Source organism: Ailuropoda melanoleuca, chromosome 10 (genome assembly GCF_002007445.2).
Source record: "Ailuropoda melanoleuca isolate Jingjing chromosome 10, ASM200744v2, whole genome shotgun sequence".
Lineage (NCBI taxonomy): Eukaryota > Metazoa > Chordata > Mammalia > Carnivora > Ursidae > Ailuropoda > Ailuropoda melanoleuca.
In genome coordinates, this window is record NC_048227.1 from 93,094,683 (window position 1) to 93,109,753 (window position 15,071).

Genomic DNA, 15,071 nt, shown 5'->3' on the forward strand with positions numbered 1-15,071 from the left:
CCCACTCCTCATAATAACTCAGGAACCTCTTTCATTTTAACAGATGTGTACATGGAAAACTTTGAGGAGGCAAAGTAATTTATTCAGAGTTGAACGATGCTTGTTGGGGATAGTCTCTATGATGAAGTGAGATGAAGCCTGTTTCTGTAGGTATACACTGTTTCTGGCTGTTCCTGTCGTTGCTCTTATCGTGGAAGACTTGGATGGCCCTCGTCTGGTCAATGTGCCTTGGCTCGGCCCACTGAAACCCAGCTATTAGATTATAATCAGTCAGCCATCTTCAGATTCCGGATCACAACCCCTGGCCTCCTAATTTTTAGGATTCGACTTCACAAGAGTTTTCTGAAATGCTTCTTTGCTGCACATAGTTTGTATGATGGCAGAAGTAGGTAGACGTTGATGGCACACAGCCTTGCAAAGACTCTGGTCATACGTATACGCTCTAGTAAGCATGCAAACTGTAACCCCCACGTACTTGGATTTAATACCTTTGCACATTTGCACACAATCTCCCATGTTATATTTATCACCTCCCAAGGAGGGCTCCATCATGAAGGGCTAGATGCGTAGGGTGAGATTTAGGACGTGTTATAATTTAGCTGGTTGCAAAGTCTGAGATCACCTGCTTTCTAGTCAGGGCATTTTAAAAACCACTGAACCATGAGGATTTTGTTGGTGTTGGTTTTGGTGTATACTTCCGTAAATTTTAACCCACATACAGAGCCATGTAAGGATGACCACCGTCAGAATGTAGCCCAGCCTTTGAACATGGAGTTCAGAGGCCCAGAGTGTTGCTTCAAATAGTCCTACCAAGTCCTCCCCCTACCTCGGCAGCCTGGACAAGCTTGACTTTCTGTAAGAGGCTTCGCTCAGTGCCACCCTGAGCTAGCAATTTCTTGGCAGTTTGGAGATAGACCTTCCTGAAATATATGCCTAGTGGTAGGAGTGGAAACATGTGGGGTGTGCCTTTCCTTTTTTTCTAGTTTGGCTAGATACCATAACCCTTGATCCTCAAAGAAAAGACTTAAGACATGAAAAGGAAGCTGGAGTCAGAGCTCTGAAGATGTGGGTTACTTTCTGGAAAGAAATGAAATGATAGGCCCCTATGAGCCTCCCCAGATAAAAGCTACTGCCTCACAGGGTCCTGCCACCTGGGATCAGAAACTGGGGTTCCCAGGGCAAGCAGAGGTGGTGGCAGGTGAATGCTTGTCGTCTGTGCTGGCCCTAGATCCGTCATCAGCCCCCCTCTGCCTTTTCTTCCTGAATTTAATCTTGAACTCCAAGCCCAAAGGCCTGGAGTGCTTTTGTTTGACTTCCTTCCCCACCTCCAAGCCCTCCATTGTGTACCCCTTGAGGCAGAATGACAAGAAACCCCTCTGGTGACTGGGAGCCCACGCAGAGAGGCTCTCTTTGATAACAGGCTCCTCCTTTCATCTCCACAGACAACAGGTTACCGGCTCCAGGGCTGAAGATTCTGACAGTTTTATTTCCTTTGCAGTCTGAAAGCATAAGATCCTAGGGTGAAAAGCTCTACCTGTATACCAGATAATAATACAGTTACATCCAAGGAGAATAAAAACCTGCTGTCTCCACCTAAAGAAATGTGTGTAGCTTTTCTTTTCCTTTTCTGTGCCTCTGTTAAATGCACAAACATGTACAGCCTCTGTGTTCTAATAAACCTACCTATGGATGGGCACTCGGGATCTGCTGGTGGAGAAAACAGCAGGGTCCATGGCACACAGACCAACAGGGGTCAGCCCTCTTCCTATCTCTGTGCAGAAAGAAAAAAGTGAGGTCTTACATAAGGGAGGGGGGAGGGAGGAGGGGCGAAGGAAGAAAGGAAGGATATTTGAGCTAAGCCTCAATGATGGTGGTGGGGAAGAGCTTTTTCTGGCAGAGGAAAGAACTAATTGAGAAGGCCCCTGGCTGACAACAGGTGGGTGTGTTGTGGAGCTGGGAGAAGGCTGTTGTGGCTGGCAGTGGGCATGGTTGGAGGGCAGGACCTGGGTCGTGTGGGGGTATAGACCATAGAAAGAGCTTAATATTTTGTTCTTAGAGAAATAGCTTTCAAGCAAAGGGCTGGCATGGCCTGATGGATAAGGTTAAAAGATCCCTCTGGTTGCTGTATGGGTAAAGGAGAAAATTTGTGATCAGTGAAAAGACACAAGGGTTCTCCCAGATGGCCCAGAGGGGCTGGTGGGAAGTGATCAGATTTGAGTAATGTTTTGAAGGCTCAATGGGACTTGTGACTAGGTTGGTACAGATTGGATAAGGGAAGGAGATGGATCAAGGATGACTGTTGGGCTTTGGAGCCCATAATGGAAAGGATGTGTTGTGTGACTAGATATGGAAGATAGGGAGGGGGCAATTTGTGGTGGAGGGGGGCGGTGGGGAATTGCAGCAAATAAAGAGTTGTGTTTGGATGGCAAAGTGTGAGATGCCTGTAGACATCCAGGCCGAGGTGCTAAGGAGTCAATGGGTAGCCGAGTCTGGAGTGTGAGGGGGCAGTCTGCCATTCAAGTCATTCTTTTTTAGGAACTTTGTTTCTTATGGAAACTTCTAGTATTTTAGAAACACTCAGTTGTTTGAGTTGTCTTTGATCCCTAAGATTGATACCTGGAGAACATGGCTGCAGTTTGATGGGATTTCCCACATCCCTCCTGGGAGGACACATTCACAGGAGGAGGGGATGAGAACCTTCTGCAGCCATACTGACTGTAGTATACAGCCGTAGCTCTGAATATTTCTCTAGACCTAGGCAGTCGTTTTTCTGGATTCTTTCATACATGCCTCTTTATTAAGTTAGATAAAGATCTCCCTTCCCATTTCTGTGTGTTCTCGATGGAGTGCAGCACAATAATTAAGATCAAACAGATCGTTACTCATATTCACATTTCGAAGTTTCCTGAAAATAACCCAATCATGAGCATGCAGGTGTTTGTGTTTGCGTGTCTTATACACAAACATTGGGCCCGGTTGTCCCTTTACTATATACAACTAGCCCGTTAGGGTACAGTCACTGTGGACATCAAGTGGGTGATAGATCAGAAGACTACAAAGAAAAAGGGATGGCTGATGCCGTAGTATGGAAGGAAGAAAAACCCTGATAAGCCCAAACCTACTTATTTGTTATGTTTTGGATAAGTTTCTCCATTTGAACTGTCTCTGTTTTAAGTTCTACTTCTCCCTTTTTTAAAAAAGTTATTTATTTATATATTAAGTCTCTGTACCCAACATAGGGCTCGAACTCACGACCCTGTGATCAAGAGTTGCATGCTCTCTGACTGAGCCAGCCAGGTGCTCTCTACTTCTTTTTATTTCAATTTCCTAAGTCACTTTTGCATTCTCCTAAAAAAGCACCTTTCATCTACTTCACCTTTCATCTCCTTCAACTGGGACATTTACCTTACTCCGTAAGCTACTGTTGTCTCTAGGTATCCGTGTGTTTCCAATATTGACCTTACTTTGTTGTGTTAGAAAGGCTGGTCGTTTTCACTACTTGCAAAGATGATTTCCCCTGACTGAAAAGTATTATCTCCCTGGAGGGGAGCCTTTGCATATACTGAGCACATCACTGGCTCTTCCATGTGCTCAGGTGAGTTGCCAGGTCAGGGCCTGGGCTGCGGGGTCAGTGCCCGGGCTGTGTTGTCGGTATCTGGGCTCTGCAAAGGCCGGTAGGTAGGCTTTTTAGGTGAATAGCAGATGCCCAAGCACGCTCTAGAAAAAAACAGTCTTCTGTCTTTTCTGCAGTTTAACAGGGCATGACCCTGAGCTAATTGCTGGATTTCTCTAGGCTTCTGTTCCCTCCTCTGTAAGTGAGGATAATTATAACCCACATTGGATATTTTAATTAAATGAAACCCTGGAAAGCACTAAGCAGAGTACCTGCTACATAAAAGAAACTCAGTGACCTTTACTTTCCATCCTAACCCCTCTGAGTCTTTATTCATTAGGAAATAATAATCATGCACCCTGAAAACACTCGAGCCAGTGAGTGGCTATTCGTAAAGACAGATCAAGCTTCCAAAGCAAGCGAGACTGAAAAGACCAAGGGAAATCAACAATTAAGACAAAGTGGGGAAAGTGCAGTGGTTCTCAAAGTATGGTTCCAGGTTCTGCAGCAACAGCATCACTTGGGAGCTTGTGAGATGCAAATTCTTGAGACACTATATCTGAACCTGTAGGAGTGGACCCAGGTAATCCGTGTTTTCACAAGCTCTGCAGGTAATTCAGATGCACACTGAGGTTTGAGAACCACTGGTCTCAAGTAAACTCAACAGATCCTGGGTGAGGGATAGTGGTGTACATTTCTGCGTGCGTATGCGTGCACACACACCAACATATGTAGTATTTGTAACCGCTGAACCTATAATCGAGCAGGGTGGTATCAACAAAATCCCACCAAACTGGCAACTAATTACCCATTTTTCTTTGGTATCAGTTGTCTAAATAGGGATATACCTAGGATGCTTGTTTTCAATGACTTTGCTCTAAAATCACTTCGGTTTTAAAAATATCAATTCATCAACTTTCTTCTTTCTTTCCCTAGGAAATTCCACTTACTTGGATGATCATGGACCACCTCCTAGTAAGGTAAGGTCTTTGTCTGTGGTATAAACCCCTCTTTTCTTTTCTCAGCCCTACAGTCTCCAACAACCCCAACCAGAGCCCTCCTGGCCCTGAATCGTTTACAGGAAAATAGTAGATGACAGATATCAAGTTCATGTTTGACTTAGAGTGAGGAAAAAAGGAAGTATGTGAGGATAGACAAAATGGTGAGGGAGGAGGGACCGTTATTTTATTAGTAGTTGTAGCTGTACCAGGCACTGCTACCTTCAACTAACTTAAGATCTTTGGCAGCTTCTCCTCTTTGCTGCGCCGTTTTGTCCCCTTTGCATCCACAGTGGCCCATGATCGGATGCTCACAGCCTGGCCTCCCCATACCTTTGGACATAGGGGCTAGACTCATGTCTGCCCCTTTCTCCCTGGCCTGCCTCAGTTGGGGTACTCCATCCAAGGCTCAAGCCCCTAGAACTGGCTTTCTCTTTCGATGCCCTCTCTACGCTGCCTTAGCCTGGCCTGTGCACCCACTTTTGTGTCCCTATAGCAGTTTTGGGCTGATTTTTAAGGGTCAGAATGGTCCAGTGACATACCAGTGTGGTTCTCCACCACTATTTACTCTCTCATGCTCAATGAACAGCAGATGTCGATATACCAAAAAATGAGAAAAATAAAGACAGTCTTGGACCGCTTAAGACGATGACCTGCAAAGTAGAGTTTTAAGCACCCACTAACCTTAGGGGCTGGAAATTTACCCCAAAATTGGCTTTTGAGCTTGTGGGATTTGAAGAAGTACTCTACTATTTGTAAGACTATGAGCTTTGGAATAAAGTATTTCTGGGGGCATCACCGGCTCTGCCACTTTCAGTATATGACATTGGACAAATTACTTAATACTAGGAGCCTCAGTTTTTTGATGTGCAAAGTGGAATTAGCAATACTACCCACAGCGTAAGACATCTAAAAGGATTGAATGAGCTGATATATGACATTCAGCACCTGGCGCGCATAAGCATCAAATGCACAGTGGCTCGTGTTAACTAGACTGGAGGAACATTAAGATTATTGATGAATGGCCCAGTGGTATTTATCACAGTTGCAACTGGCTCTACCACTTGGTCCACTGCATAGATATCGGGTGCTTGTGATGCTGCGGGCACTGGGAATACAAATGTGAAACAAAGCAAGAGGAACAGAACAAAATAGCCCCTACCCTGAAGGAGCAAAAGAATATGGAAGTTTGATACCGTCCATGGATAAGAACCATGTCTAGCTCCTCTTGGCATCCTCCCATCCTTGCAGTAGCACATCGTGACTATTCAGTAAATTTCACTGAATTGAACCATGGAATCCAGAGCTGGAATGTGAATTAGGTCTCCTGGCTCCCAGCCCAGGTTCCTTCCACTCGGCCAGTGTTCTTAAACTGGAGCTTGCAGCAGGGTTTCCTGGAGGCTTCTTAAAACACGGATTGCTGGGCCCAGACCCCTGAGTGTCTGATTCTGTAGGTCTGGGGTAGGACCTGAGAACTTGCCTTTTTAACAAGCTCCCCAGGGATGCTGATGGTGCTGTTCTTGGGACCATGTTTGCAAACCACTGCTTTAAAAGCCGTGAATCCAAAGAAAACAATGTCCCTGGACATTTTCTGTGTTGTTTTTACTGCTGATAGCCTAGAGAGAGTGGTACGGCTTATTATATAAAGGCTACTTATTAATGTAATGATGTAACGATGACTCACTATTGTAACTCTTCTTACAGTGAAAACGAATTTTCTTTGGTCAATAACCTGCCTGAGAGGGAAGATGAGTGGGCATGGGGGGGAAGAATGGTGTGGATGGCCTGCTAGGTTCCTGTACCACTAACTGTACTTCTCTCCCAAGGTGGGACCAGGTGAACCCTTCCCACCCTCTTTGCTCTGCAGGAAAAGGGGGTGAGTCTGGCTTTGTGGGAACCATCAGCTCTTTCTCCCAATGCCATGCTGGGCCATTATTTTGAGTTTCAGGTTTTATAAATGGGGTTTTGTCTAGTCAGGAGACCCAGGCCCACTTTAAATAAACTTGCCTTCTTGAATTCAATCCTTGGTGACCGGCATGGGACCACCTCCTTAGTCTGCTTAGGGTCCTTGCTCTTGCTGAGTTGGCCATCCTGCCTGCCTCTTTGCTAGTGTCCTTAGTGCCTGGATTCTATGTTTGCTGGACTCTCTCCTCTTGCTCCTGTGGAGGTTGCACTGGCTGTACCTCCACCTGCCCCTGAAGTCTGGTCTTCACACCCCCCTTCCCCCATGCCCAGCCAGAGCTCCCTGTGACACCCAGAAATGATCAGGTCATATCAGATCATTTTAGACCACTTTCAGTCTAAATGCATTTTTATCAATTCTATTCCAAGTTCAGAACTGTGAATATAATCTCCGTCAACCAGCAGAATGAGACAGATTCTTTTACTATAACTGTATTTTCATTATCTAGGAGTGGAGTAGCAAAAACACTCTTTTGACTTTCTAAGCAGTAGCCAGAATAAGAAGACTATAAAAATGAGTAAAAATAATGTTGGTATGTTAACATCTTTTCATCCATGCTATTACTTCTGCCAGGGTGGAAATGAATCCCAGAAGTGATAAAGTCACACTCCCAGATAAAGGTCCCTTGAATGTCCCCTGAAGTGGGGGCCCTGATTAGTTTGGTCTATAGACCCCTGGAGTCTCCAGGGACGTGGTGGCATCCAGAGGAGATGGACTCACACGTGTGTGGCCTCTAGAGTGAACCCCCAGCCTGGCATGGGAGAGCAGGTCAGAGGGCAGACCCACCGTTTTCATATTTGTTCAGCATTCAGAAATAACTTTTTGATGCCAAGATCGAAAGAGCTGTGATCTAGATAAAATAGGGTTTTTAAGCTCTGAAAACGTACTGAGGTTTACGGGCGAGTTCTCATTTTATTAAAAGTTCATTCCACAAGTTTAACATTCCACCAGTAATAGCCATTTAGGGAATGGGGTGTGTGCCACAAAGCACATAGAGCCCAGGCTTCCTCCTCGCCAGGATTTTCATAAAAAAGAACCAACATGCCTCTGATTTTTTACTTGTTTTTAAAACCCACTTTAACCTCACAGCTCACCTCCGTTTTTAATCTAAGTCATTATTTAAAGGCAGATGTTAATATTTTCTTCTGTTAACCACTTTTTACTACCACTTTGTGTGCACGGAACACATGGCTTAAGGTTAGGGCCCGGCTAAGAATGAACACATAGATCTCTATTGAATGAATTAGAAAGATATTCTTGAGAACAAAACCAGACATGCAGGAGCCAGGATAGGGGATCGCACTTCTTATGAAGTTGTGTGTGTAGGATTTGCGGGTACAGAGAGAAGCCTGGAAGGACAATAGTGTTTTCTCTGGATGGCAAGATTTAAGAGATTCTTACTCTTTTCTTTATCCTTTTTTGGGTATAGTTTTTGAGTTCATTAAAGTAATGCCCACTCAACCTAAAGATCAGGTTGCGGGGGAGCGGAGGGGAGGAAGTCCTTATGCAAGAGAAGATTAGGGTCGGGCTGGAAAGCCCGTGGTCCTGGGGCCTCTGCAGCAGCACCTGTGGTTTCACGACGCCCGAGAGCAGCTTGACCTCTGAGGGTTGACATCTCCTGCTTCACTTCACTGGGACCGTGGGTCCCCACGCGAGCAGCTGGTGGTGGCAATGACAATGTCGGGTGGTAGCAAGTAGGATGTAGCCACTGTTTCACGTATGTTGGGCTCCCAAGTCTGACAGATAAGGAGAGCGGGTCTAAGCAGCTCAAGGAAAATAAAACCACTATCCATAGCTGATGTCTGTCCCTTCCTGTGTGGCAAGCAGTCTGCTGAGCACTTTGTGTGCAAGTTTAGTCTCAGTAAAACCCTATGGAAGAGGAAGTCATTTTTTAAAATTGAAGTATAGTTGACATACAATATATTAGTTTCAGGTGTACACCTAGTGATTGAAAGTTATATACAGTATGCAATGCTCGCCATGGTAAGTGGTGTTACCTTCTGTTGCCATGCAAAGTTATGACAGTATTATTGACTTATATTCTCCGTGCTGAACTTTACGAACCCGTGACTTATTTATTGTATAGCTGGAAGTTTATACCTCTTAATCCCCTTCACTGATTTCACCCCTTCCCCCACCCTCTCCCTCTGGCGACTACTAGTTTATTCTCTGTATTTAGTGTCTGTTTTTGTTTTGTTTGTTAATTTTTTTTTGTTTCTACATATAAGTGAAATTATCTAGTATCTGTCTTTGTCTGACTTATTTCACTTTCACTGAGCATGATACCCTCTGTATTCATCCATGTTGTCATATATGGCAAGATTTCATTCTTTTTTTTAAGGCTGAGTAATATTCCAGTGTGTGTGTGTGTGTACACATATATATCACATCTTCTTTACCTGTTTATTTATATATGGACACAGATTCCTTCCATATCTTAGCTATTGTGAATAATGCTGCAATGAACGTAGGGGTGCATATGCCTTTTCAAATTAGTGTTTTTGTTTTCTTTGAATGAATACTCAGAACTGGAATTGCTGGATCATATGATATTTCTATTTTTAATTTTTTGAGGACCCTACATACTGTTTTCTATGGTGGCTGCACCAATTTACATTCCTACCAAGAGTGTACAAGGGTTCCCTTGTCTCCACATCCTCACCAACACTTGTTATTTCTTGTCTTTTTGATATTAGCCACTCTGAGTGGTGTGAGGTGTTATCTTATTGTGGTTTTGATTTGTATTTCCCTGATGATTAGTGATTTGAGCATTTTTTCATGTGTCTGTTGGCCATCAGTACGTTTTCTTTGGAAAAATGTCTATTCAAGCCCTCTGTCTATTTTTAAATTGGATTCTTTGTTTTTTGGTGTTGAGTTGTATGAGTTCTTTATATGCTTTGGATATTAGCCCCTTATAGATATATCATTTGTAAATATCCTCTCTCTTTCACTAGGTTTTCCTTTTATTTTGTTAATTTTTTTTGCTATGCACAAGTTTTTTAATTTGTTATAGTGCCAATTAATTTTTGCTTTTGCTGCCCTTGCCTGAGAAGACAGATCCAAAAAAAATATCACTAATGCTGATGCTGAAGAATCTACTGCCTATGTCTTCTTTTAGGAGTCTTATGGTTTCACGCCTTACAGTTAGGTCTTTAATCCAGTCTGAGTTTATTTTTGTGTATGGTGTGAGAAAGTGGCCCACTTTCATTCTTTTGCATGTAGCTGTCCAGTTTTCCCAGCACCATTTATCGAAGAGATGTCTTTTCTCCAATGTGTATTTTTGTCTCCTGTGTTGTAGATTAATTGACCATATGATGCTGGGTTCATTTCTGGGCTCTTTATTCTGTTTCACTGATCTATGTGTCTGTTTTTTATGCCAGTGCCATACTGTTTTGATTACTATAGTTTTATAGGATAGTTTGACATCCAGGAGTGTGATGCCTTCACTTTGTTCTTCTTTCTCAAGATTGCTTTAGCTATTCAGGGTCTTTTGTGGTTCTACATAAATTTTAGGATTATTTGTTCTAGTTCTGTGAAAAATGCTGTTGGTATTTGGGTAGGGATTGTTTTGGGTAGTATGAACATTTTAACAACATTAATTCTAATCCATGAACATGGTATATTTTCCCTTCAGTTTCTTTCATCTTCAGTTTCATTCATCAGTGTCTTATAACTTTCAGAGTATAAGTCTTTCACCTGCTTGGTTAACTTTATTCCTATGTATTTTACTCTTTTGATGTAATTGTAATTGGGATTGTTTTCTTAATTTCTCTTTCTGTTAGTTCGTTCTTAGTGTATAGAAACATAACAGCATTCTGTGTAGTCATTTGTATCCTGTAACTTTACTGAATTTGTTTATTAGTTCTGGTAGCGTTTTGGTGGAGTTTCAGAGCTTTATATATATATTATCATGTCATCTGAAAATAATGAAACTATTAGTGAGACTTCCTCCTTACCAATTTGGATGCCTTTTATTTCTTTTCCTTGTCTGATTGCTGTGGCTAGGACTTCCAATACTGTGTTGAATAAAATTGGTTATAGTAGGCATCCTTGTCTTGTTCCTGATCCTAGAGCAAAAGCTTGTAGCTTTTCATTGTTGAATATGATATTAGTTGTAGATTTGTCATATATGCATTTTTTATGTTGTGGTGTGTTCCCTCTATACCGACTTTGTTGAGAGTTTCTATCATGAACAGATGTTGGATTTTGTCAAATGCTTTTTCTGCATCTGTTGCGATGATCATATGATTTTTATCCTTCATTTTGTTAATGTAGTGTATTGCATGGATTAAGTTGAAGATATTGAACCATCCTTGGAATAAATCCCACTTGATCATGGGATCCTTTTAATATATTGCTGAATTCGGTGTGCTAATATTTTGTTGAGGAATTTTGCATCTATGTTCACCAGGGGTATTTACTTGTAATTTTTTCTTGTAGTGTCTTTGTCTGGTTTTGGTATGAAGGTAATGCTGCCCTATAGAATAAATTTGGAAGCATTCCTTCCTCCCTCTTTAATTTTTTTGGAATACTTTGAGAAGGATAGGTATTAACTCCTTAAATATTTGATAGAATTTACTTGTGAAGCATCTGGTCTTGGACTTTCGTTTGTTGGGAGTGTTTCAACTTTTGACTCATTTCATTACTGGTGACTAGTCTGTTCAGATTTTCTATTTCTTCCTGATTCAGTTGGAAGATTGTATTTTTTTTAAAAAGATTTTATTTCTTTATTTGAGAGAGAGAGCACGAGTAGGGGTGTGTGGAAAGGGAGAAGCAGGCTCCCCACTGAGCAGGGAGCCCAATGTGGTGCTCGATCCCAGGACCCTGAGATCATGACCTGAGCCAAAGGCAGACACTTAACCAACTGAACCACCCAGGTGCCCTGTATGTTTTAAGAATTTATCTATTTCTTTGAGGTTGTCTAATTTGTTGGCATATAGTTTTTTATAGTAGTCTCTTATAATCCTTTGTATTTCTCTGGTGTTGATTGTTACTTCTTTTTGATTTCTGATTTTATTTATTTGAGTTCTTTTTTCTTGTTGAGTTTGGATAAAGGTTTATTAATTTTGCTTATCTCTTCAAAGAACCAGCTCTTAATTTCAATGATCTTTTCTATTGTTTTTTTAGTCTCTGTTTTATTTATTTCCACTCTGATCTTTGTTATTGTCTTACTTCTACCAATTTGGGCTCTGTTTCTTCTGCTTTTTCCAGTTCTTTTAGGGGTAAGGTTAGATTGTTCATTTAAGATTTTTCTTGTTTCTCAAGTTAGGCCTGTATTGCTATAATCTTCCCTTTTAGAACTGCTTTTGTTGTGTCCCAAAGATTTTGGAATGTTGTGTTTCCATTTTCATTTGTCTCAAGGTATTTTTTTATTTCTAAGAGAGGAAGTAATTTTTTAATCTTTATTTTACAGATGAGGGACCTAATTCATAGAGAGACTGAATAACTTGCCAATGGTCATGTACTAAGTATTGGACTTGGGATTCTAACCCAGGGCTGTGTAGCCCCAGGGTCTGTTTTAATCATTTCAAGGTGACCTATTTAAGTAGAAATATAGTAAATTTTTACCTTATTTCTGGAATTTCACTCTTTCATATAGTTGTCTGGTAGTTGTCTTAACTACAAGATAGCTTTTAAATCGCAGTATACCAGAAAAAAATAGTCATCACCATTTACTATTCAGGTCCAGTGGACCCTTTATTTTTTTATTTTTATTTTTTTAAGATTTTATTTATTTATTTGACAGAGAGAGACAGCAAGAGAGGAAGCACAAGCAAGGGGAGTGTGAGAGGGAGAAGCAGGCTTCCCGCTGAGCAGGGAGCCTGATGCGGGGCTCGATCCCAGGACCCTGGGATCATGACCCAAGCCAAAGGCAGACACCTAACGGCTGAGCCACTCAGGTGCCCCCAGTGGACCCTTTAAACATTTTTTTATCAATCCAGTAAATTTTTAATTTCTACCTCATCTTTTCCCTTCTAGTCCCTTCTGTATACATACCTACCTTCAGCATTTGTCCATTTACAAATTGCAAATATAATACATTCTGGTGTACAAATATCATAAAAGAACACTGTCCTACATCCATTTAGCAAAATGAGATGGTCCAGGTACTTGTTGCAAACTATTGTTTGACAAAGCCCTTCCTCTTGATGACTAACTGCATGAGAACACCATATATAAAAATATATATAAATGTAATTAATTAATTTAAAAATATATATAAATTTTGTCCTTAGAAATATATTGTTCCCTCATCAACTATTGAATTTGAGAGAATTAATCCGGGATGTCATCATCTGAAACCTCAGAGTCTGTGGTTTTCCCTTTCACTGTCAATATCATCGTCTCGAGAGGCTCAAGAGGTGCTGTCTAACTCTAGCATTCATCTCTGGTTCCTCCAATGCTTGCGAAACCTCTCCCTCTGTCAGTTTTCTTCCTTTGTCATTATGGACAGGAATAAAAATTCTAAAGTCTCCACGCTAATGAAAGTTAGCGAACTACAAAGCAAACTACAAAGACGGTGTCTCCAGTCTTCTTTTATATCTTTTGGAAAGATGCTGCAGTCCTTGGGCAACACAGTAAAATGCAACAGTGATGATGTATTTCCCCAGTGGATTATTCTTCTGGGCCTACCCTTTTCAGGACAGTAGCCATTAGGCTCATGCAGCTATTGAACTTAAATTAATCAAAAATTTTTAAAAATTCAGTTTCTCACTTGCACTGACTACATATCAAATTCTTTGCAGCTATATGCAGCTAGTGGCTACTGTATTGGACAGCACAGAATAGAACATCCTGATAATCACTAAACAGCCATGTAGTTAAGGCTGTTCCATCATTTTTCCATTTTTCTACTACTTTGGTCTTTTTAAAGCATATTTGGGAATAATTGATGCATAATTGATAGGTAATTATTCTAGGATGATGAAAAAGCAAGTGTCTCAAGATAGAGAAAAAAATAAAATTATTAAGATCCCATAGTGTATCTTAAATGTTTAAAAGAGGCTGGTAGACCCTAATATATGGTAATTATATTATATCTATTTTTATAATTATGATTATATACTTGTAATAATAGGGACCTATTTCATAATAACTGCAGGGTAGAATGAGTTTTATTCTCTTTATTGAAAAATAAGGTATATTTTCTTTGGAATGTTCTAAGGAAGAATGAAGTCAAGAAATACTAATATACAGGGGTGGCTGGGTGGTGCAGTCAGGTAAGCCTCTGACTCTTGATTTTGGCTCGGGTCATGATCTCTGGCTCATGAGATCAAACCCCACAATGGGCTCTGCACTCAGCATGGAGCCTGCTTGTCCCTCTCCCTCTGCTCCTCCCCCTGCTCCCTCCCTCTCTCTCTTTCAAATAAGCAAATTAATAAGATCTTAAAAAAATAAATGTTAATACACACAAATAGTTAGAACTGTTCAAAAAAACCCCAATACCTAAAAAAACTAAAATTGGGTACAGTGGATCCTGATGATACAGAGAGGGTTAGTATATATTGCTGATGCCTGCGTTTGTATATAAACGTATTTTGATATATAAGATAATACTTACATACTATTTTTTCTATATAAAGTAACGTGCTAGGTAGTATTAGGATTCAAAATTCTATTTAAAAAGTTTTATAATTTATTATGCTGAGCAAGCAATTTTCAAATGAATGAGAAGTAGTGATGTTAATTGAAATGACATTTGTATAATACATAGTGGTAGTCTGGCAGTGAACAGTTGCTCAGTAAAGGTTAGTCATTTTTATCTCCCAAGCCACCCCAGAAACTAATTTCCTTTTAGTATCAATTAATTTTTGAGTGCCTACTTTATGCAAGGGATCAGGAAGACACAAAAAAATAGTTGAAGATAATTTCTGCCTTCTAATACTTTACAACCTACTTGCAGCTCAAGGTTTTAAAGAATCAAAAACTATGGGAGCATGCAGTTCTGCAGTTAAGATATTCTTGAGGGCATATGACCCTATACAGACAACCATTCATTCATTCAAGCATTATTTATGCACTAAATTTGTGTTGGGCTCGGTGCTGGGACTATAAGACTGTAGAAGGCACAGAACCTGCCCTCAAGGAGCTTAGAGTCTAGTGGGAAGGACAGGCTAGCATCTCATATAGGCCCGATCTGATAGAGTAAGTCAGTTGCTAGGTGCTGTGATAGAATGAGAACAGGGGACTCCACCCAACCTCTGTAGGTGAATCCTGAAGGTTGCATAGGATCACCTGCCCAGGTCGAAGAGTCTGGGATGAAGGGGTTGAGAAGAGGTAGGCCTCCCTACTGAGTTTTGAGGAGTGGTGGACAGGAAGATGAAGCTAGGAACTGCTTTGAGAAGCTTGGCTTTAATAGGAAAGAGAAAATATTGATAGCCTAGCAGATGGTGGTGATGGCAGCATAATTGTGTAGTAGAGAAATTGAATTATAGGAAAGAAGTGATGAGTTATAGATTCAGTTCTGAATGGGTTATGGATTGAATCCCCCAATGCT

At 41.1% G+C, this 15,071-nt stretch overlaps 1 protein-coding gene across 7 annotated transcripts in view; it reads left to right on the forward strand.

Moving 5' to 3' along the window:
• UST (uronyl 2-sulfotransferase) overlaps nt 1-15,071 on the forward strand; it is a 292,373-nt gene that overhangs the window by 110,668 nt on the left and 166,634 nt on the right. For all 7 annotated transcript variants that reach the window (XM_002920514.4, XM_034669267.1, XM_034669270.1 and 4 more), the window contains exon 2: nt 4,550-4,593. In XM_002920514.4, coding sequence (XP_002920560.1) covers nt 4,550-4,593 — 44 coding nt within the window. The remainder of the gene's footprint in view (nt 1-4,549; nt 4,594-15,071) is intronic.